Source organism: Typopeltis vanoorti, chromosome 5 (genome assembly GCF_054136105.1).
Source record: "Typopeltis vanoorti isolate ZY-2024b chromosome 5, IOZ_Tvanoo_1.0, whole genome shotgun sequence".
NCBI classification, from domain to species: domain Eukaryota; kingdom Metazoa; phylum Arthropoda; class Arachnida; order Uropygi; family Thelyphonidae; genus Typopeltis; species Typopeltis vanoorti.
The window spans coordinates 66388594-66412992 of record NC_143553.1 but is presented as its reverse complement, the minus strand read 5'-3'; the positions used below and the strand labels follow the sequence as shown (position 1 = coordinate 66412992).

The 24399-nt window shown below is 37.8% G+C and overlaps 1 protein-coding gene across 2 annotated transcripts in view; it reads left to right on the top strand.

Annotated features, from left to right (window-relative positions):
• Window positions 1-24013, top strand: part of LOC150106488 (leucine zipper putative tumor suppressor 2 homolog) — a 155367-nt gene extending 131354 nt beyond the window's left edge. For both annotated transcript variants that reach the window (XM_090392478.1, XM_090392477.1), the window contains exon 5: window positions 22705-24013. In XM_090392478.1, the coding sequence (XP_090248604.1) occupies window positions 22705-23337 (633 nt within the window). In that variant the 3' untranslated portion in view covers window positions 23338-24013. The remainder of the gene's footprint in view (window positions 1-22704) is intronic.
• Window positions 24014-24399: the final 386 nt, after the last annotated feature.

Genomic DNA, 24399 nt, shown 5'->3' with positions numbered 1-24399 from the left:
ACCCTCTTTAGTAACTTGTAGTCCACATGGTTAGCCTAGTGGCTTTGTACTTCGCAACCATATGCCTGGGGAAGGAGTGTTCTGGGTTCGATTCCCGTCACCGACGTGAGGAGCTTAAGGATCTTCCTCAGCTATAGCCAAGTTAGCCGGTCTTGGGCGTGGACAGTAGGGTTTTTCATCCCTCAAGCAGGCAAACGGCCCCATGAACATTAAGTATTTATGGATCTACAGCCATAAATACTTAACCCCCATGAGGGGGCTCAACTCTCCCCAATAGGGACAGGGGAGAAAAGGGAGGAAACTCCATATGAATAAATAAATAAATAAAAGTAACTTGTAAATTTCTATTATATCCCTCTTTTCTGCTATCAACTAAACTTTGTAACCCACACACACACACACGCACACCTTTAATCTATCTGCATAAGAATTCAATAAGGATATAAGGATATCCAGAACTGCAATGAAAACAAAAGTTTTTTTACTTGAACATACATACTTGAGAGAGAGAGAGAGAGAGAGAAGAAGGGAGAAGTGGAGTTTTTGACAGGTCACAGAAATATTTTTGGGTAATGGGTCAGGCCATGAAATGACAAACTCTGGGAACCACTGTCTTGTGGGATATCATCCAAGAATAGCATGATATCTCGTTCAGTGAAGGGAATAGTGATAGAGAAAGCATATCCTTAGTAGATATTTCTAAGAGAATACATGTAATAAGGATTTTAGGAATAATGCAGATGCTTAATGTAAATAGAAAATGGAATATCAGTGTAAGAAATTTTCAAATTACTTGGCAGCACCTTTGACTTTGTTATTTGATCAAAACACAAATTCAAATTAAATAAGGGTCATGCAAAATAGTTGTAGTGATTTATGATAAAACAGTATTTCTAAAATAGTATTTCTGGAATGGTGGTGAAGATCATGGACAGTTTATTGGTGTACATGAATTAGTAGAAAGATATATGAGCTGTGTGTGTGTGATAAAAGGACCTCCCTGATGAGTCTTTGACTCCATGAGGTCTTGGGGTGGTAATAATAATAATAATATAGAACTGTATAAAGGCAAACAGCAGGATTTTAAACTAATGTGGGTGCTGACTGAGAAATCTTTCATGTTTTATAACAATATATGATAATTATATAAGAATAACTTATACTATTATAGTCTTTGCTTTTGCAAAAGCATTTGACTGAATTCCTATAGTAGGTGAGATGAATAATAGGGCTGGTAGTAGTTGTTTATGTTTAGAATTATAGAAAAAAACAGAAAAGGTTATGGGACCAGTATGTCGATAGTCTGTTAATTGTCTATCTCTGATTTGCGAGATGAAAAGTTTTCAGGAGCCAGAACCCCGATATTAGATCACCTTCACAACTGATTCACTTTCAGTTGAAAAGCATTTATAAAGGTTCTTTGCATTGCAGATGGGATTTAAATCCATGTCTTTCCATCCAGAGGGCATCATTGATACTGTTTGAGCTACAGAGGCTCCTAGACTGGTATTACAGAAACATGAGTGGTTGTATGGAGCAGCAGAGTCAAAGAGAATGAAGGTGACATTAAAATGCCACAAAGTCCCAATTTGTGCTATTAGTGTCTAATTTGGATGTGAATGATAGTCTGTGGACAATCTCCAGTTTGTTGAAGATGCAAAGTTGAGGAAGATGATAAAAAATTATGCTGATGAAATTCCTTTCAAAAGACTTCAACAGACTGGTCAGCTGAAATAAACGATTGTTATTATCACATGGTAACCTCCATGGAATCTGAAGATTTATCACAGGTTGTTCATACTTACCATCACTCATACAATGCATATCATACTTCTCCTTAATGAGAGAAATGGTTGCCAGAAGTAGTTTCTTGTTCACCATTCTTCAAGCAAAAAATCTCCTCTGCTAACCATGCTCTTATTCTCCCCTATCCTGCACTGGGGACTTTTCTGCATTTTCTCTCTAAAACTCTTAAGTTAGTGATATATTACTATCATTTACTATCATATCCTCCCCCCTTTCCTGCTTATCAACTAAACTAATAACTCACAAATAATTTTTCTCGTACAATCACTTTGCAGACTAGTCTTTTTTTTTTTTTTTTTGTCAATTGCCTTTGGATCCTCTTTACCACATCCATATCTCAAGAAGTATGGTATGCACCCATTTAATGATGCCAAATTTAAGATTTTATATTTTGAGTGGAAAAGTTGCATACTGTAGAGTATCTGGTGAATTTCATTCAGATACCTCACATTTTTATTTATTTTTTATTAGGTGACTTATGTATTATGCAGTGTTAATAAAAAAAAAGAACTGAAAAGAAATTGGGTTAATTAAATGTAATACCCCCCTGTTTAAAGTAATGTAATAGTTCTTTTAACACTGTCACAGAATTTAATTTAGCATTATAACTTATAATTAAAATGAAAGATAACAGTACAGTGGGAAAGGTTGTTATTGTGTTGCCGAGGTATAACAATGATGAGTTGAGACAGAGAGACAGAATTGTGAATGGTATATTAGAGGGAAGTGTAGTTTGTGATGTATGGCATGTATTTGAGGGTAGAATGGAATTATATAGACTTGATGGATTGCATTTGAATAGCTCTGGAGTGAGTGAATTGGAGAAACTGTTGCTAGAAGAAAGTGCAGTGTGATGCAAGCTAGAGATCAGAATTAAGAGATGAAATGAAAGAACAGGAGAGTGATACTGAAGAAACTGAAGTGTTTGACAATGGAAACAGTAGTGTGAGAGATGAAGAGAGAATGGAACTTATCTGGAAAAGAGATCAATGCAGCTTGGAAGATTTTCAAAAACTGTTGTCTAAATGTATTCCAAGGGTGAGAAGGTTAAATTAGGTAGGTGTGAGATGGATTAATAAAGAGAACAAGCATGCGATACAGAGAAAAAGGGCATTATGGAGGCAGCATAAGAGAAGTGAAAATAACCAATTTCATGAGGTCTACAAAGACCAGGCAAGGAGGGCAACTTGGTTGGTGAGGGTAGCTAAAGAGAAGTATGAATTGCAGTTAGCTAATGAAGCCAAAGAGAATCCTAAGGAGTTCTTTCGATATGTAGCCAGCAAAAGAAAGAATGATTATGGAAGGATGACATTGATTGGAGAAAATAGTATAAAGACAGCTGATGCAGAATGTGTGGTGGAGTTACTTAATGAGCAATTCACAAAGATCTTTCAATCTTGTGAATGTGACTTCATGGAGAGATTGAGAGCAGTTAATGATGGGGAAGAGAGACTGACTGTAAGTGAGCAACAGGTGTATGGGGAGTTGAGTAAACTAGATGTTAATAAGGCTGTGGGACTTGATAATATATCACCACGTATGCTGAAGAAATGTGCCAGGGAGTCGACACTGCCTTGACATATTTTTTTAATACGAGTCTTTCACTCGGTCAAGTTCCTAAGGAGTGGAAGGAGGGCAGGATTGTGCCACTCACATCCTCATAGAGGAGGTGATCGAACTCAAGCATCAAACTATAGGCCTATCTGTGTGTCAGGTGTTGTGGTTAAGTTGTTGGAAAAGCTTGTGAGAACTAGGATCCAGAGTTGGGTTGACTACAATGGTATTATCCTTGATGGACAGCATGGATTTGCTAAAGGGAGATCATATTTTAGTAATCTACTTACTTATTATAATAAAGTGACTGTTTCCTTAGACAGAGGAGAAGGATACACAGTAATATACCTGTATTTCATGAAGGCTTTTGATAGAGTACCTCATGATAAGTTACCAGTCAAACTAGAGCAGATGGGGTTGGATATTAGATTAGTGCATTGGATTGGAGACTGGCTATCTGATAGGTATGAACAAGTTGTGTATGGGGAGCAATATCAAGGAAAGGAAAAGTCACTAGTGGAGTGCCTCAGGGATCTGTTTTAGGGCCATTACTGTTTAACTTGTATATTAATGATATTGGTGAAGATTTGGATGGAGATATTCAGTTGTTTGCAGATGATGTAAAGTTGGGACGAGCAATGAAGAGTAGTGAAGATGTAGTGGCCTTACAAGAAGGCTTGAATAAATTGAGTGATTGGGCACAGAAATGGGGATATGAGTTCATTGTTGCAAAATGTAAGGTTTTAAAATTTGGAAAACAAAGATGGGATGCAGAATTTATGCTTGGTGAGAATATATTGTTGGAAGTAGAGGAAATAAGAGATCTGGGAGTGATAGTGGATAAGGATCTAAAATTTAGGGGACACATCGCCAAAATTGTGATGACTACACAAAGGCTTCTGGGAATGATGCGGAGGACACTGACATGTAGAAGTAGGGAGATTCTTGTTCCATTGTATAAGGCTTTGATTAGGCTACACATGGACTGTTGTGCCCAGATTTGGTCACCTGGTTTTCAGAAGGATGAAGAGATGTTGGAGAGGGTCCAAAGGTGACTGACTAAGGTAGTTTCTGACCTCTGGAATGTTGAGTATAAGGAAAGATTGAGAAGATGTAATTTGCAGAGTCTGGTGGACAGGAGGAAGAGGGGGAGATATGATAGAGACCTACAAGTTGGTAAGGGGTTGTTATAGGATCAATGTTGGAGTAGTTCTAAAGAAAATAGTGGGAGATCAGGGGAGAACCAGAGGTCATCCCTGGAAACTGTATAAAGAGGGTGTGAGTAGGGGAGTGAGAGGCAGGTTTTTTTCGTGCAGAGTTGTAAATGATTGGAATGCCTTGCCTGAGAGTGTGGTGCCTGCAAGGAGTGTGTTTAAGACATGGTATGATGAGCTCTGTGTGTGATCAAGGGACCTCCCAGATGAGTCTTGGACTCCATGAGGTCTTGTGGGTAATAATAATAAGGTAGACATGAAAGAGGGAAACAGTGCCAATAGTTTTAAGGCAGTGAGGTGGAGGTTGACAGAAAGACATTTAGTTGGATGTTGCTATAGGCCAGGAATGTGGAGGGAGGTGTTGAAGAAATGTGTAAACAACTTTTATTAGTGAATAAAGGAAGGGTGATTATTATGGATGCTTTTCATTATAGCAGGATAGATTGGAATGAAGAGATAGCATTTGGGAATAAGGAAAATGAATTTCTTGAGAGACAACTATCTCAGACAGGAGGGCACATGAGGTTTGAGAGTTTTAGATCTGATCATTTCATCAGAGGATGTAATTGTAAGTGGGGTTTCATAGTTTCCTCCAGTTGGTAAGAGTTTTCATGAAGTGATCACCTGGATCGTGGTTAGCGTGGTTTCCTCAGACTTCTGCGAGGAAAGGATATATGTGGAAGTACAAGGCTAGTGATAATGACAAACTTGGAGACAGCTTGGAGCTATAACATGGAATGAGGAGTTGAGCAGTAAGGAAATAAATGCTGCTTGGGAACTGCCAAAGAAATACATAACAGCATCAATGTGTGAATGGATTCTGAAGGTCAAAAGGCCACATAACATAGGTGTAAAATGGATGAATGAGGAGCTTAAGCATGAAATCTGGAAGAAGAAGAAGGTACTTTGGAGGCAGTACAAGATGAATAATGGTAATAATCAGTTACATGAAGAGTAAGATGAACAAGCCAGGAGAGTAACTCAGTTAATAAGGACAACAAAAGTGCAGTATGAGCAGAAATTAGCAAATCAGGTGAAGAAAAACCCTAGAGAGTTTTTTAGATATGTGCCAAGTAGAAGGGTGAATGATCATGGTAAGATGATGTTAATGGATGCTGCAGAAGACATCATTGAGGTATTCAGTGAATCAATTTATAAGGATGTTTCATCGTCATCATGGTGAAATTATAAGATGCTTAAGTGTAGAGGACATAGTGGAGGATGGCTTAATTGTGAGTGAGCAGGAAGTATATGTGGAAATGAATAAGCTTGATGTAAATAGGACGATAGGATTTGATGACATATCACCATGGCATATTAAGGGAATGTTCCATGGAATTGGCAGTAGTACTGGCATGCCTGTTTAATAAGAGTCTTACAACAGCACAGGTTCCAAAGGAGTGGAAAGAAGCTAAAATGTTTCCACTACATAAAGGTGATAATACGTTTGTGGCTACAGATTATAGCCAGTCTGTACTGGAGTTGTGATGAAGGTACTAGAGAGAGATTGGTGAGAATTAGGATACAGAAATGGGTCAATAGCAGCAGTATTCTCTGTGGTTATCAACATGGATTTGTTAAAAGGAGATATGTTTACTTTACTAACTTTTGTACTATAGCAAGGTGACAAATGTCTTGGAGAAGGGAGATGCCTATACTTAGTGCATACATATGTATATATAGAAGGTATACTTAGATTATGCAAAAGTTTTTGATAGGCTGCCTAATGATAAGCTGTTAAATTAATTGAAATGGATGGGGTTAGATAACAGACATCTGAGTTGGATTGGTGACTGGCTGTCATAATATCCATATGAGGCCTTGATCAGGTCTCACGTGGATTATTATGCACAGATTTGCTCACTGGGTGTTCATGGTAAGGAGAATATGTTACAAAGGTTCCAGAGAAGATTCACAAAGGTGGTCAGTGGTCTTTGGAATGTGGAGTATGAACACAGATCGAAATAATGTAAATTGCAAATTCTTGTGAGGAGGAGGAGCAGGTGGGATATGAACAAGACATATAAGTTAGTTAGGGGTTGTTATTAGGTTGACAAGGAGATTTTTCATAGAATGGGTGAGGGGATAGAACAAGAGCCATCCCTAGAAACTGTATAAGAAGGGTGAGCAGAAGAGTGAGAAACAGGTTCTTTGCATGGAGAGTGGTGAGTGGAATGCATTGCCTGAGTGTGTTGTGAATGTAGACACAGTGAATCAGATTAAGTTTGAGTTTTGTGTGTGTAATGTGATAGTGTGTACTTTCCATGATTTGTCGGACTCCATGCAGGTCAGATATTAATAATAATAATATTAAAAATAATAATAAATTCACTTGCCTTTGTCTCCACAATGAAATAAAAAATTAATGTTATGTCAGTTCATTTTGTAAAATGTTATGTACTATAACTATTGTAACTTTAGTTTGTTTAATGTATTGCTAACTTCAGCAACATTACATAACGGCAGTGAAGAAGAACTCATGGACTTAAACATGTTTATAATTCAAGTACTGGATTACTTTCAGCCTGTACCAGCGAGTTTGAAGCTGTCAAGCACATACACAGATTGCTATTTAGGTAGAGATGAAAGAAACATCAGTAATGTGTGGTTATGGGTGCCCATATTGACAGAAAAAAAGGGTTGTAGGAATGCATTCACAGATCTATGGATTTCTCTGAAAGTAGTTATTTCTTTCTAGGAGGTCCCAATTGTCATACACACAAAATCATACTGCGCCTTAAACAGATTCAAATTCTCTGCAGACACCATTCTCTCAGGCAATGCATTCCAATCATTCACAACTCTCTATGCAAAAAAACTTTCTTCTCACGCTCCTTCTCACACCACTTCCTTATATAGCTTTCGGGGATGACCTCTTTTTCTCCCACAATTTTATGAAAAATGTCTTCAGCATTAATTCTATGGCAACCCCCTTACTAACTTGTATGCCTCTATGAAATCAATCCATCCTCTTCCTCCTATCCATTAGACTCTTCAAATTGCATTGTCTCAACTCTTCTTCATATTCATCATTCCAGAGATCAGAAACTATTTTAGTCAGTCATCTCTCTTCATCCTTTTGAAAACCAGGTGACCAAATCTGTGTGCAGTACTCCATATATGGCCTAATTAGAGCCTTATACAATAGAACCAGAATTTCCTTACTTCTGCAAATCAGTGTCTACCGCATCATTCCCAAAATTTGTTGTGTTGTCCTCACAATTTTGGTACTATGTCCTCTAAATTTCACATCCTTATCCACCATCACCCCAAGATCTCTTATTTCCTCCACCTCCAACAATATATTCCCAACAAAAGTAAATTCCACATCCCATTTTGCTTTCCAAATTTTATAACCTTACATTTCTCAACATTGAACTGGTATCCCCCAATCTAGTGCCCATTCACTGAGCCTATTAGTCTTCTTGTAAGGCCACAACCTCATAGTTTGTTCCAACTTTGCATCATCTGCAAACAACTGAATATTCCCATTCAAATCTTCCCCAATATCATTAACATACAGGTTAAACAGCAGTGATCCTAAAACAGACTCCCTAGGAGCACCATTAGTGACTTTCCTAATATTGGGAAACAGATATTGGGATATTGCTCTTCCATACACAATTTGTTGATACCTATCAGACAGCCAATCTCCAATCCAATGTACTAGTCTAATATCAAACACATCTGCTCTAGTTTGACTATCAACTTGTCATGCAGTAATTTATCAAAAGCATTGGCAAAGTCTAAGTATACTACTGTGTATCCATCTCCTGCATCCAGTGCTGCTGTCACCTTATTGTAATAAGTAAGTAGATTACTAGAACATGACCTCCCTTTAGCAAATCTGTGCTGTCCATCAAAGATAATACCATTGTTGTTGACCCAATTCTGGATCTCGATTCTCACCAGTCTTTCCAACATTTTAACCACAACACCTGACACACAGATTGGTCTATAATTTGATGCTTGACTTCTGTCACCTCCTTTATTATTATTATTACATAACACTTCCAGGGAGTCCAAAGACTTATCGAACGAGGGCACGTACTCTACAACTCTCTGTCTCCACCACTCAGTCCACCAACTACAATGAACTGCAACTACCATCATCATCCACTGCACATCATCACCACTAGTATTTTCACAGACAATCACAAACATCCATGCCTAACAGATTCAAAGATTCAAACCTGCAGCCTTTTGGCTGGAGAGCAGATATGCTGACCACTCGGCCAACCAGGCTGGCAAAAAACCCTTCCTCTGTATGAGACTGGCTAACTCACCTTTCGTCGAAAGAGACCAGATAAAGGTTTCTCACATCATGGATGGGAATCGAACCCAGGTCTTTTCGACCAAAGGGCTTTGTCTACACTGACTGAGCTACGGAGGCTCCTTTGGAACTTGACCCAGTGTAAGACTCATGTTAATTATATCAAGGCAGATGTCAGTTCTCTGGCACATTTCTTCAAAATATGCAGTGATGTATTATTAAGTCTCACAGCCTTATTAATATCAAGTTTGCTTAATTCTCCATATACTTCTTCTTCACTCAATCATTTTCTCTCCTCCTCCTCATCCACTGCTCTGAAACTCTCCATGTTCTTACAGTCACAAGGATGAAAGATCTTTATGAACTGCTCATTAAATATCTCAACTATATCCTCTGTAACAGTTGTCCTTATACTATTTTCTCCAATCAATGCCATCCTACCATAGGTGTCTGCAGAGGGGATGCAAATGGGTGGCGTTGGTGTAGATGATAATTGTAGCTGGTTGGTGAACTTGAGTGGTGGAGGCAGAGGATTGTAGTGCCTTCCCTCGATGAGTCATTGGACTCCCTGGAGGTGTCATATAATAATAATAATAATAATAATAATAATAAAATACATCATATCCTTCCATCTCTATTCCTGTCAGAATGTCATTCTCATCCAACCATGTTTGACTTATGCCAACAATTTTTGGATGAACAAAATCAATTATTGCAACCATTTCATTTCCCTTGTTTCTGATACTCCTGGTATTTATATACAAACATAGCAGCTCATTCCTGGATCTATAACAAGTTTCACTGATACCACCCATTAGATGTGACCACCCTCCATACTTTTCTTGAGGCATTTCTTTTTCTCCTTACTCATCACAGAACCCTCTTCAAATCCAACTGTTTTCCCTGCATCCCTTCACTTTTTGTCTATAAACACATTCACTTCCTCTTGGAGCATCAACCTTTCTCATTCATTCCCCTGTCCACTCTGAGTTTCCCTGTTTCTCTGGCACAGTTGTTCTCTCATTCTCTAAACTCATTCTACTCACTTCTTCATTCATAAGTACCACTTCAATCTCTCCTTCCTCACTCTCCCACTCTTTCACATCTCTTTTTACTTGCTCAGATTCATTCTCTGCACTCATTACTCTACCTTCCAGTATGAGGCTCTTCAAATGGCACCAAATCCATTCAAATGCAGGCCATCACTCTTATACAGTTCAGTCTTTCCTTCAAGCTCATTCCACATATTAACAAACTGCATTCCTTTCTCTTCACACATTTCTGCTAACTTATCATTCAAATTCTTGAATTCTGCCTCATCTCATCACTGTCATACCTGGGCAACACACTGACTATCCACTACCAGCTCCTTTGCTCACTTAGTCCTCATATCCAATGCCTCAATCACACTATTGATTTTACCTCTATGAAAACTAACCTTGTGCAGCTTCTCTAATAATTGACTTGCCATACAATGCCACTCACCAGAAGTAGCAGATCTTTGGTTACCATTTTCATACCCACACCATTTATTTTATTCTTCTTCACTCTTCCATACATATCTACATTTCTTTCCATTTCGTTCTGCATCTGCCTCATCTTAACCAACTCAGCTTTCATATCTTGTCTCTTTTTGCTATCATCCACTCTTGCTATTTTATTGCCAGTCACACGCACTTCTTCAACTTCTGTGTCAGTTATGATGCCATGTTCCCTACTTGTATTTGAATTCATATTTATTGTGTGAACGTTCAGAGAGTGAGCGGAAATGACAGCATGGAAAAAAGTTCAATTGACAATAAAGCAGGTGATAATTTATACGACATTAAAAAGCAGAGTGAAATTAACTATAAAGTGGGCAATAATGACATCATCTTACCGTTAACACTTTGTTTTTTGATGTCATTATTGCTCACTTTATAGTTAATTTCACTCTGCTTTTTAATGTGGCATAAATTATCACCTGCTTTATTGTCAGTTGAACTTTTTTCATGCTGTCATTTCTCGCCCCCTCCCTGAACGTTCGCACAATCTTCAACTCCTGTGTCAGTTATGATGCCATGTTCCCTACTTGTATTTGAATTCATATTTAAGCAAGCCTGACGGTCCATCAGAATATCACACTTTCTAGATACCCACAACCATTCTTTTCTCTTATTCAGCCTCTCCACATTAATATCTGCGACATCTCCCCATGCATGCATATTACACCCATGGCACTGTACCATCTTTGAGAAATCTATGCTATCTACCTTATTTGTCTTTTGCGCAGACCTACGCAGCAACTTGCCTTTCACTGCCAAGTTGTATCAGTGTGCTAAGTTTAATGATTTTGTAAACAAACTTGTTTATTTAAGTTTGTTTATGCTTATACACTGCCAGTTCAACTTCTAACTCAACTCTTACACATAAACATACACTTATTTACAATTAATTAGTAAAAAAAAAACTTGCCTGAACTGGGAGCTTTTTTACACAACCTATCGCAGGATAGACAGATTTTTTTTTCACATAGTGTGGGGAATAAAACAAAGAGGACATTCCCAAAAGTTGAGTAAGATCGGGAATAGCAAGTGACTCACTTATCACTCGTATAGGTAAATATGACTTCTCCATTACTCCCACCTTAGTATCACTACCTCTGGGTCTGGTTCTCACTGACGAGACCTCAATAAAGGTTGAAACCGGTCTGGGTAGTGGCCCTTCCCTTAATGCATAGCATTATACATGTCCACAAGGGGATGTGCTTTGCCTTATGGGAGATACTAAGACAAGTGATAAGAGCTTAGTCCACCTTTACCACGAGTTGCCTCAGTCCTGAAGATACTTCAGGCACAAACTTTGTTTGCTTAGACTTGGATAAAGGATTAAACTAAATCTATTATAGTCTAACCAAGTGGGGGAGAAAAAAAAACTTCCAACATCTTTCTCTGATCCAGAGTAATTTAATAGTAAGGTGAGATACCGTTTGGCAACTCGTATAGGTAAATATGACTTCTCCATTACTTCCACCTTAGTATCACCACCTCTGGGTCTGGCTCCCACTGATGAAACCGAAACTGGGTAGTGGCCCTTCCCTTCATGCATAGCATTATACATGTCAGCAAGTGGGGGGGATTTGCTTTGCATTATGGGAGATACTAAGACAAGTGATAAGAGCTTAGTCCACCTTTACCACGAGTTGCCTCAATCCTGAAGATACTTCGGGCTCAAACATTGTTTGCTTACACTTGGATAAAGGATTAAACTAAACTTACTAAGGAATTTATTTTCATTGAAAGACATTACAAGTATGACAAAACATATTATAAACAATTTATATTTTGCTGAAACACTGCATGAATGATCAAAATTTGGATTACTTAGTACATATAAAAAAGCAGAACAATTAGAATTTGCAGTAGAGCTATGTAAATATAGAACAGTCTTATTATCTATGCCTCATTTTGTATGGTGTACAACTTGTTTTGTAGAGCATGCATACAGATTAGTTTGTTTCACAATTTCATCCATCAATTCATCTGGAAACCGCTGTGAAAAATAATCTACAGGGCTCTCTCCGTGAATATTTACTTGGTGTTTTCCTCTAAACTGTGGTTCAGTACCAGCAAAGGGATTATATTTCTCACTAAACCACACTGGTTGTCTCTGCAATGGAATATGACCAGCAACAGTTGTATTTTGCACACTAGCTGGACTTTGAACATTGTGAGTCTGACCAACAGGGGAAGAACAATGAACATCGCTGTCTTCACTTGAATTGTCACTCTCTGTAGGATCATTTTGTGGCTGCTGGTATGTGTGATCATCATCAGAATCACTCAGCTCCAAACCATCTTCAGATTCCTCCAACAGTTTTTCAATCTCCTCTTCGGTAAGTCTCTTGTGGTAATAGGCCTCTTTTATGCCTGATGGACCTGGCTTTTGGTTATCATCTGTAAAAGAGATGATAATGTTAATTAACACACTTACTATTCATTTATGTTTACAAAAATAAAATAAATAAAATTATAAAAATATTGTACAAGAACTTTCTAACCTCAAACTATTTGCCTCATAGATTACCTTACAAACATATTGTCCTCATGTGAGGACAGGTTGTTTTCAAGTTCGTTTTATGAATATGGTAATAAACATGAAGAAATTAAATATTCACACTTCATCTACAAGGTGTTCTATAAGGTGTTCAATATACAAAACCATACTAACCTTTCCAGAAGACTCATAAAATGACCAAATTCAAATCAACAGAACAGCAGCTTTTCACTTCCTCCTTGATACCACTATACACTGCAGAGAGATTGGTATTCCTGTAACTCTGTTGAAACTCCTGCCATCTGGTATGGTTTCTAAGAACACTTTGATCTCCCCAGATGAGGACTACATGCATACAGTAGCACTAAATTATGAATGAATAATTATTATGAGGGAAGATATATGTGTCCTCATATGCATGAGAGGATTAACTACAAGTGTTACAACATGTGGTGAGGACCCTATCTCTTCCACATATTGTCTTAAGTATTCATGGCTGTAAATTCATGTGTGTTCACGGGGCCAGTTTACCTGTTCTGGGGAATGAAAAACTCAAGTTTTCAGGTGGAAAAAACCCCCTACTTCTGTATGAGATTAGCTAACTCATCTTTAGTCAAAAGAGATGAGATAAAGGTTCTTCACATCATGGATGGGAATTGAACCCAAGTCTTTCCAATGAAAGGCTTTGTCTATTCATTCCAAGGAGCCTTTGAGCTACAAAGGCTCCTTGGAATGAATTAGAAAACCTTAAGAATAATGAGAAATCTGATTTTATCTTGTCTGCAGATCTGAACATAACAAATTAAATCTAATTTAAAAGAGCACTGTGAGCTCTGGCTTAATCAAACTGTATCCTGAAAAGAGACAGAAATTTTTAAGCATGAGATAATTGAAAAAAATGTAATGCAACCTACCAGCTTCAAAATGTGTTTGAAAGCTTGTTTTAAACTATGGTAGAATCAATGGGCAATATGTAGCTTGAAAAGGTGCTTACTTTTAAGGATAGTCCAAACCCTTATTTTGGAAAAACTAGTATGCATGAATGCCATATTCTTTTTCTATTTGTATCATTCCAGATACTTTTTGGATTCGCCCTTGAAAATTATATTTGATGGAGAAATTTTTCATTTCTTTGAGAGTGAATAAATTTTAATTAACTGTTGAAATATTTTGCATGAAATATAAAGTCTTATCCTATTAGTCTAATAGGAAAGACTTTATCCTATTAGAAATATAAAGTCTTAAGTTCCTTTAATATGCTTATGTGGATATTTGAATGTCAAAGAAGGAGTGATTTTAAACAGGATATGAAATTAATTTTGAAAGATCAGCACAAAGCAAACATCATTAAATGGTAAAGTGTTTCTGGTTGGGAGCAAAAATGACATCTGGAGGTGCCTTGAAGTGGGATGCCTTTCGCTGTGCACCATATTTTGGTGGGCAAACAAGCGTGGTGTACTTTGTAGTAGAAGGTTTTTAATTTTGGATTTATGGGCAGATTGAAAGCTTTTTTTTAGTGCGTTTGATAGTCTTAATGTCTCTCTTTCAATTTCCCGGTGTTGTGGTGGTGGTGGTATAACTGTGCACATGAGTTTGATGTGTGCTGCTTTAGGTCTCATCTTCAAGAATTCGTTTATTCCTATGTATTTATTGATAAAGTTGTAGCCTTCCGCAATATCGTAGAACATTCTTGGTGTTTTGCCACTCGAATGCGGAAGGAAACATATTACTTTGTCTGGCATTATCTTCTGCATATAATATATTATATATGTGCTCCACGCTTTTTCCTCTGTGTAAACTCTTTCTATGATTTTTGCTCTCGCACTTAGAGTTTTTAGGTATGTTTATTAAGCCGAGTCTTCCCACCTCAATGTCATGGAATTATTATTATTATTATTATTTCGGGCGACTCCAGGAGTCCTTAGACTCATCGAGGGAGGCCCTAAACATCATGTCCACACAACTATGCGATTACATTCTCACAGTATCTATCATACCTTGTCTTGAACTCGTTCACCGTCATAGCACCCACAATAGACTCTGGCAGCTTATTCCACTCATTTACCACTCTAAAAGTAAAGAACCCAGCTCTAACACCCCTGCTAACCACACTCTTGCCCAGCTTCCATAGGTGTCCCCTAGTTCTCCCACCACCAGTCCTGATCTCAAAAATATCCTCTGAATTAATCCTATAGAATCCCTTTAGCAATTTGAATGACTCAATCATATCTCCCATCCTCCGCCTATCAACTAGTTTCTGCAACCCACAAATCTTCAACCTGTTCTCATATGGTTCATTCCATAGACCTGTTATCATCTTAGTCACTCGCCTTTGGATCCTCTCCACCTCCTCCCCATCAAGAAGGAACCGAGGTGACCAAATCTGGGCACAGTAGTCGAAATGAGGTCTTATCAAGGCTCGGTACAGAGGTACAATAACTTCCTTGTCTCTGCTCGTCAAGGTATTTTTCAACAACCGAGTGAGTTGATGAGCTGATTTAGCTACTTTTGCAGTGTGTCCCCTAAACTTCATCTCCCTATCCACCAACACTCCCAAGTCCCTGGCCTCATCAATCTCTTGGAGTACAGTTCCACCAATGTGGTATACTGCTGCTAATCTTTTCACCCCAAAATGCATAACCTTACATTTTGTCACATTAAATTGACATCCATTCTCCTTAGCCCAGAACTCCAATCTATCTAAGTCATCCTGCAAGACTTTGACATCTTCTGCATTCACTATTGCCCTACCCAACTTTGCATCATCAGCGAACAAATGAATTGTTCCACTTAGATCCTTCCCTATATCGTTAATGAACAGATTAAACAGCAGTGGTCCAAGAATAGAACCCTGCGGCACACCACTAGTCACAGGCCATCTTTTGGACTCTACTCCTGAATAAACTACTCTTTGATATCTCTCTATCAACCACCCACCTATCCATCTCACCAACCCTATATCCATTCCCATATGTTGTAGTTTACGGATTAGTATTCCATGTGATATCCTGTCAAACGCTCTTGCCAGGGTCCAGCAGTATCACTGTAAACCCATTTCCCTTATCCAGTTCAGCCGTCACCTTGTTATAAAACTTGAGCAAGTTACTGAAGCATGATCTACCCTTCACAAAGCCATGCTGTCCCCTGTACAGTATCTCGTTTTCATCAATCCATTCCTGTATTTTTCCCTTGACTACTTTCTCTAAGACCTTGACAAAGACTCCTGATATGCTGATCAGTCAGTAATTTGTAACCGTAGTCTTGGATCCTCCTTTATGCAGTGAAACTATTTTCCCCTCTTTCCACACTTTCGGGACTAAGCCAGACCTGAGACTCAGATTAAACAGCATGGTCAAGGGCACTGATAATTCTTTAGCCGCTTCACGCAAGACCCATGCCAGTATACCATCCAATCCCACAGATGTGTTCACATTAAGGTTCTGTAATAGACTAGTCACCTCCACTTCATTCATCACTATTCCCATATAAACTAATGGTTCCTTCATTTTTTCAATGTCACCACCTGGATGATATGCTTTTGCAAAGTGCGCGCTTAGTAACTCCACTATATCGACTGATTCAGTGACCTCCTTACCATCGTCATTCCTTAAAATCATTTTACCGTGTACAGTTTTTTTCTTGCTTGCAGCATATTGAAACAACTGTTTTGGATTCTCTTTTGCTTGCAAAGCTAGTTTCCTTTCATAATCCGCTTTTGCTTTTTTTACCACACTCGTTGCCTTTCTGGCCTGCACTTTATACCGTTCGTGTGCCTGCAGGTCACCCCTTTCTTTAAATTCCCTCCACAGTTGTTTCTTTTTTTGCAGCTCAAGCGTAATGGTGTTATTCATCCATTTAACCCCTACTTGTTTTATTATTCGGACCCTAGGTATACAATCAGCCATTACCTCCTGTAAATGCTCCTTGACCACTTCCCATGCTCTATCGATGTCCAGCCCTTGCAGTTGTACATGCCATGGCACTGATCCAAGCAATCTCCTAAGCTTGTCGTACTTGCCAGCACGGTAATTCCACATATACCCTGTCTTAATCAAAAATTCCACACCTTTAGCCACCTCCCAGGTCAAGACCTTATGATCACTCTCACCAATAGGTGGCAACATGGTCATATTCATTACAGTCAAATTCTCAGATGCTATTACCAGGTCAAGCACTCTCACACCCCTAGTATTTTCAATTACATGCTGTCTCAGATAGTTATCCCTTAATAATTGAATAAAATCCTTTTCCTTCCTCACATGTGTCCTCTCCTCCTTCCAATCAATGTTACCATAGTTGAAATCCCTCATAATAATTACCCTCCTTCCACTCATTTCATCAATTTCCCTATGCATACTATCTCCACCATCTATTCCATCACCTGGTCTATAGCAGCACCCAACTGTATATTTTATTCTGCCAGTCTCAATCTCACACCAAATAGCCTCAAATGAGCTCCTTTCACTATCCTGCGATACAACTTCAATTCTCCTTGGCTGCAGTTCATCAGCTATCATCAATAATACCCCTCCCCCCATTTTATTCTCTCTGTCCCTCCTAAACACACTATAACCTACACATTCTATCCCACTAACTATATCTTCTTCGGTCAGCCATGTTTCACTAATGCCAATAACCTGTGGCCAGGAAGAGCCAATCAAGGCCAAAAATTCTTCCTTCTTGTTCCTAATACTCCTGGCATTAGTATACATGAAATGCAGTGATCCCTTAGTCCCACCCCTATATTGATACGTTATTCTAAATGACCCATTCCCATTTTTTGTCCTTAGTGCTGGCTAGGGTACATTATATACATTCTTACACTCATCTGTTTCACTGATGTCTGCATATCCATTCCCTCCCCCTCCTTGGTAGTTCTAGTTTCCCTGGTTTTGCACATCCATTTTCACTTCATTCAGCAACACTCTTTCCAGTCTCCGCACACCAAGTCCATTCAAATGCAGGCCATCCATCTTGTATAAGTCCTTTCGCCCTTCAAACTCATTCCACACGTCCATGAATTCCACACCACACTGTCTGCATAACCTACGCATAATGTCATTTGCAATTATGGCCCTCCTCCTAAACTCCTCTCTGTGATACCGTGGCAACAGACTAACCATTCTAACTCTGTCACTCTTTTCTTTCGCTACCTTTAACAATACTTTCAAGTCCTCTCTCATAAAAAATGTATCACCTTTCAATTCATTCGTACCCACCACAATTATTAATTCTTTCACCCTCTGTTTTTGCATTCTAATACTCTCACTTACATCCTTAAATTTCCCACCCAGTAAGTACGATTTAATTACACTGCCATCTATCACCCCTCTTAATAACAAGTCACCATACAACACTCTTTCCTTCATTTCAGAAACTCTCTCATTCTTGCACTGTTTTTTTACGTTATCCGAATCACTCTGGAAAGAGTTAAGAATATTATGGATCTTCTGATGGGTTCGTATTTGGAACCCCAGATGAATTTTGTGCACTCTCTGTGTATTCTGTCTACTTCTTGACTGTTGTAGTTAGTATTGTTCATGAGGTACCATATCTTAGACAGTAAGTATTGATTGCATATTTTAGCTTTACTTGTTAGTGATAGTTGTCTGTGTCTCATCTGTGAAATTTTCTTGGTTATTTTTGTATGTGCAAGCTCCCATTGTGTGTTGTGTTGTGTTGGATTTGTTCCCCTATGACAATCCCCAGAAGTGGTAGGTGTCTGTTTATTTTTATGTTGTTCGGCATGGTAGGCCTTTTTACCCACCTGCCGACGAACATCACATGGCACTTGTGCAGGTTTACTTTGAGTGTTGACGCTTTTTCAAAATTTTTGAGTATGTTGTATGCGAGTGTGAAGGACTTGGCTGTAGTTACAGTTAATGTTACATTGTCAGCATATGTGAGCACTTTTGTTTTTCCTTCACCTCGTATGTGAGTACCCGCTATGCCGGGATGTTTTGATATTTCTCATATCACCGGTTCTAATGCGAGAGCAAAGAGGATCATAGAGAGGCTGTCTCCCTGTCTAACCGAGCAATGTACTGACCGGTGCAGACAGTTTCTTGTTTATGATTTGGCGCGACTCTGCTGGTGTAAATATTTGAAATCAGATTCTGAAGTTTTTTCCCAAAACCTGCGGTTTTGATGACTTCATTTAGGTAACGATCATTCACTGAGTCAAAGGCTTTTTCAATGTCGAGACCTACCAGTAAGCATGGTTGTTGTGTTGCCTGCTAGTGCTCATATATACATCGAACTTGCAGGATATTGTCCTCTATTTTTCGGCCTTTTATTCTGCAGGTTTGGGATTTGGATATGATCTGGGTTATGTGTTTCTGTACTCTTTCAGAAATAATTTTAGTTAAAATTTTTTGGTCTGTATTGAGGAGTGTGATTCCTTTCCATTGTGTCTCTTCGTTGTTTGTTGTGTCTTTCTTTTTTGGTATTAATGCTATGTAGCCGAAGTTGAAATGTTCTGGGATACTCTATGAATTGTGTATTTTGGATCACATTTTCACAAATAGTGTCTCAAACAGGGGGTAGTACGCTTTGTAAAACTCTGCGGTGAGGCTGTCGGGTCCTGGGGATTTGTGTTGTGATAGAGATTTTATAATTTTCTTGCATTCGGTTGGTGTGATTGGTGAGTCAATGTCTTCTGCTTCCTTGTCTGTGAGTGTTGTTAGTTGTTTCAAGAAGTTTTGTGTTTCTGTTTCGTCATTTTCTTTTTCAGAGAGCGTATTCGTGTACTGTAAGAATCGGAGGAGATTTGCATCGCCCTCGATTTCTGTACCCTCGTGTTTTATTTTATTAAAAGTTGCTTTCTGTTTTTTTTTTTGTTGTTCAAAGAGCCACGTAGTTTTGGTCCTTCCTTCATCTTGTTCCACTGTTTTGATTTTAGCACGAACCCAGGCCCCTTCAGCCTCTTTTATTTCATTTTGTGTTAGTTTTGCTTTGAGTGCGTTGATGGGATGGCTGTTTTATTTTCTGGGAGTGTTCTGTCTGTGTTGTACTTCTGCATTAATTCTTTATGTTTAACTTTTCTTCGTTTGTGTTGTATTTTTGATGTTTCCCTATTTTGATGGAAGTTTTTTTTACTTTTATTTTAAACTTGTTCCATGCCTCCATTGCGTTTGTTATTTTTTTTATATTGTCTAGTATTTGTGTAATTTCTGATGTAAACTGGTCTGTGTAAATAATGCTGTTATTTAGTTTCCATAGCGGGTAGTTTCTGTTAGTGTATGTGTTGCTGTCTGAGGTCTGAAGGGACAGTTTAGCCTTGACCAAATGGTGGTCACTAAAGGTTAGGGGTATGGCAAACTTCCTTAACAGTGGACTTTAGATACTGGCTTATGTATATTCTGTCTAGCCGTGAGGCATTGGTAGGGGAGAAGTGTGTGTATTCCCTCCGTGTAGGATATAGTATGCGAAATGTGCCCTTTATATGACATCGCTGTATTATGTGTGTGAAGTTGTTCTTTGTTGAAATGCTTTTAATTTCCCTGTCTATACTGCTGTTTTCAATAAAATTCATATCCCCGGCTGCTATGATATTTTTTATGTTTAGCATTCTATTTTCAAGTGTTTCCCAGAAGTGTTTTTTGTTGTTGTGATCAGTAGGGCCGTAGATGTTGATTAACGACACTATTTGATCTCCCCAAACCACTTCAACCTTGAGCACTCTGTGTTCTATTATGGTGCTGTGGGATATTATTTGTATGTTGCTTTTTTTTCTTATGAGTGTTAATAAGCCTGCAATGCCATTACCTTGGGCTGGGTCGCCAACAATGTGGCAATGACATTGCAGGCTTCTGTGAATTTTTTTTTCTTCTGTTTCTGAGTCTGTGTGTATTCTTGTGTCTTGTAGCATTACAATGTCTGTGTGGTTCTGATGTATCGTGTTTCTTAATAATTTCTGTGATTCTGGCTGTTTAACCCATTGCAATTAATGCTCATTATATTAATTGGTTTCTTCATAATTTTTGGAATTAGTAGTTCTTTCCTCTCTGAGTTTTTACTTTATCTCTTTTTGCTTTTACATTAGGTGTAATTTTAATTTTGTTCCTTCTAACTGGGGTGAATGCATTTGGGCTTTTTTTTGTTTTCCCCCAGTTTTTCAGGACTTGTATGCTCTTCTTCATCATTCTTCCTGAGTTCAGTTGCATTTCTTCTAAGTTGTTATCTTGAACATCGTCTGCTTTTTCTAGGTACTAGGTACTTTTCATTGGTACTTGGTTGGTCTACTGCTGTTTGTTTGACTAGTATAGCTGCGTATGTCTTCCCAGGACATTCTTTCATGTTGTGACTGATTCGATCACACTGCTCACATTTCGGTGCAGTGCAATCATTAACGATTTCTTAAATGGCCAATCTTCCTGCATTGAAAGCATGCAGGGGGACGTCCTGGGATGATGACTAATCCAGTCACTTTTTTGTACTTTTATAACATACGGTATTTCTTCAGTTTTGGTCCCTTCATTCAATGTAATGGTTACTTTTCTTTTGTTAGAAAGGACATGTGCCCAATCTTTGTCCCTCGTGTTACTGGTGACATGTTCAATGCATTCTATCTTTCTGAATTTAAGTGCATTGACATAAGTCTGTTTGGGATTTTAGGGGGTAACCAGTGTATAATAATATCAAGTTTACGATTTTTGGATGTGGGTAAAATTTTGCATTTTAGTTTACATACATCTAATTCTTTAAAATTTACAAATGATTCTTTCACAGCAAGTGTCTTAAAGCTAATAAGGAAAATATAATTATATTTGAGGACGCCGAGGTGCCAGACATCTGAACCTCTTACCTTAGATTTGAGGCTTTCTATTATGTCTTCCTCAGTGTATGGGGTGCCAGCTGGGTCACACTGTAGAATGCAGGCTTTAGTCCAGTCCAGTTCCTCAGGCAGGTTTGTTGATGACATGATATCTACATTGGTTTCCATGGAAGAACTTGTAGTTTTTTCCAATAATTTTTTTTTATATCCATTTATTTTGCTGGAATTCTCCTTAGCAACAGCCATACTACGTACGGTGGAATTACTTGCTGATGTTCCCACGACAGTACTGACTGAGCTACGGAGGCTCTTATGTTTACAGTAAACAATTTAAATTTTTATAAACAAGAGCTTCATTCTTTGAATATACACATGTTGATCCTAAAGTCAATGCACCATCACAGATACAAATCTGAACACATTCTAACCAATTAAAATAAAATTAAAATATATTGTTATCTTACTCCACAACTGACTTTAATATATAGGTTGGATATAGATGGGAATAACATGCTTGGAGCAAATCAAGCTCTTAAAACACAACTGCCCTTCAGCACCTTGAAAAACCATAAAAGCTATGTCACATCTTTCCTACAGATTGAAAAGAATCTCACAAAAAAGCAATATAACAATCTTCCTAATCCATTTAAGAAATATAGGTGATTTCTGATATAACTAATGCTGTAGCATTTACAGTCATCCAAATTCTTAATTTTCCCTTGAACTTGCTTTCCTCCCTACCTCTAGTAGAATGAACAGGTCTAAGAACGTGAAATTACTACACACCGTCAGCGATTATCAGATTAGGGTGTTTGCTAAGGTGTTCATTATGACTATATGAGTCATGTGACCACAAGTACTACTAATAAGATATTTGGAAACAGCATGAATTTGAAATGAAAAATTTTATCTTTGTTTTCTCATAAGTAAATTATTGCACTCTAGGTTGAACATACTGTAAAATAAATATAGGTTTAATATCAGAGATTAACTTTTATTTATATTCACATAAAACATGCTAAGCTAAAGATGTTGTCTCTTTCTAGATGCAACAGGAAAGAAAAAAGTTAGAAGAGTCCAAAAGGCAGAAGATCATAGCAGAAGAACAAACAGAGAAATTTCGACAAGAGCTGAGCATTCTCCGAAATCAACTGAAAGAATCTGAATGGACTCTCTGTCAGAAAACAAGTGAAGTAACTCTGCTGAAATCTCAGCTAAAGGATGCCTGTGGACGTGGAGGTGACCTTAATATTCTTAGAACACAATTTAAAGACTGCCGGTTAGATGATCATCAAGACATACTGAGAGAAAGTCTGTCGAGTAGGAATGATTATGATAGTGAAAATCGGAGACATATATTACTGAATGTACATAACTGGATATGTGATGAGCCACGAGATGAAAATGATACAAACATTGTGGAACAGCTGAAAGAAGTAGAACGACTACGGTCAGAACTCAGCCGAACTGAACGAGAGCTATCTCTTATTCGGGATACAATAGAAGAAGAACGAATGCAATGGGTAGAAGAGAAGGAGAAAGTGATTAGGTATCAGAAACAGCTACAACTTAACTATGTTCAAATGTATCGGAGGAACAGAGCACTAGAGGCAGAAGTTCAGAATCTGACCCTCGAGCTTGGTGGACGGGAAGAGAGAGAAGATGAGTCACACTGTTAAGTTTCCTACTGTGTGACCCATTAATCATTTCAAGTCAAGTGTTAACTCAAAAAATTTGAAAGTGAATATCTAGAGATTACATGACACTTTTTTCTAATGAATCCTGAGTTAGTATTTCAGAGACATTTAATGGCGTAAGGTTATTATCGTGAATAGATCTCTTTTTTGCAACTAGAAGAAATAAAATTGATATTTTTCATATCAAGATTTGACGGCATTGTGTATGTGTTTACAATTAGAAATGTGCATTGGATACAGAGGAAACCTGTTTCAAAACTCTGATTCATCAACAGTCACAATGTTGATGAGTTTATGAACAACTTTGTGATTAATTCAACTTAACTGTAACATATCATTCAGAAGCAGTGATAAAATATGGGGTGTGACTTGACTAAGTTATTCTTATTTTCATCTGCTATTAACAAAAAGCAAAAGATTGCTAGCCGATAGTTTCAAAAACCATATAAGAGAAAAATGCATTAGTTGCAATCAAACAGCAATTTCCTTGCATTGTTATGTGTTATTCATCTTTGAATGTTTCTTCAGTTTTTCCTAGTTCTTCCTGTGATACCTGACTAATGTGTAAAAAAGTCAATACGAATTTGCTGTTACATAATTAAAGTGATAGCTGATTGTTTTATATAGTAGACAAGATTAAAGATCTTCTGCTTTTGCATATTCCTCATTTATAAACTGCTTAGCAAATTTTCAGCATCATTACCAAAGAAACTATATTAAATGAACCAAAATTCACAAATGAAATGTTGACAATAACTAGAGAAGAGTAGTAACATGAAAATGCTACCTAGGACTTCACCTACTGAATAATATTTTAGCAGAGCAAATTAAATTAGGATGAACTTCCTAATTGCTTTGTGCCAAAGTTGTTTTTTTTATGTATATAATGGGAAGGGAAAAATATGAGCTGTTTTTGTATATAAAATCTTCAAAAAAAATAGCTGCTGTATTATTTTATACTTAAACAGTTTTATCAATTATTCAGTCTCATTTGTTAGGAGTATTAATGTAAAATAAACAGTATAAATTTCTATTGCCAAAATT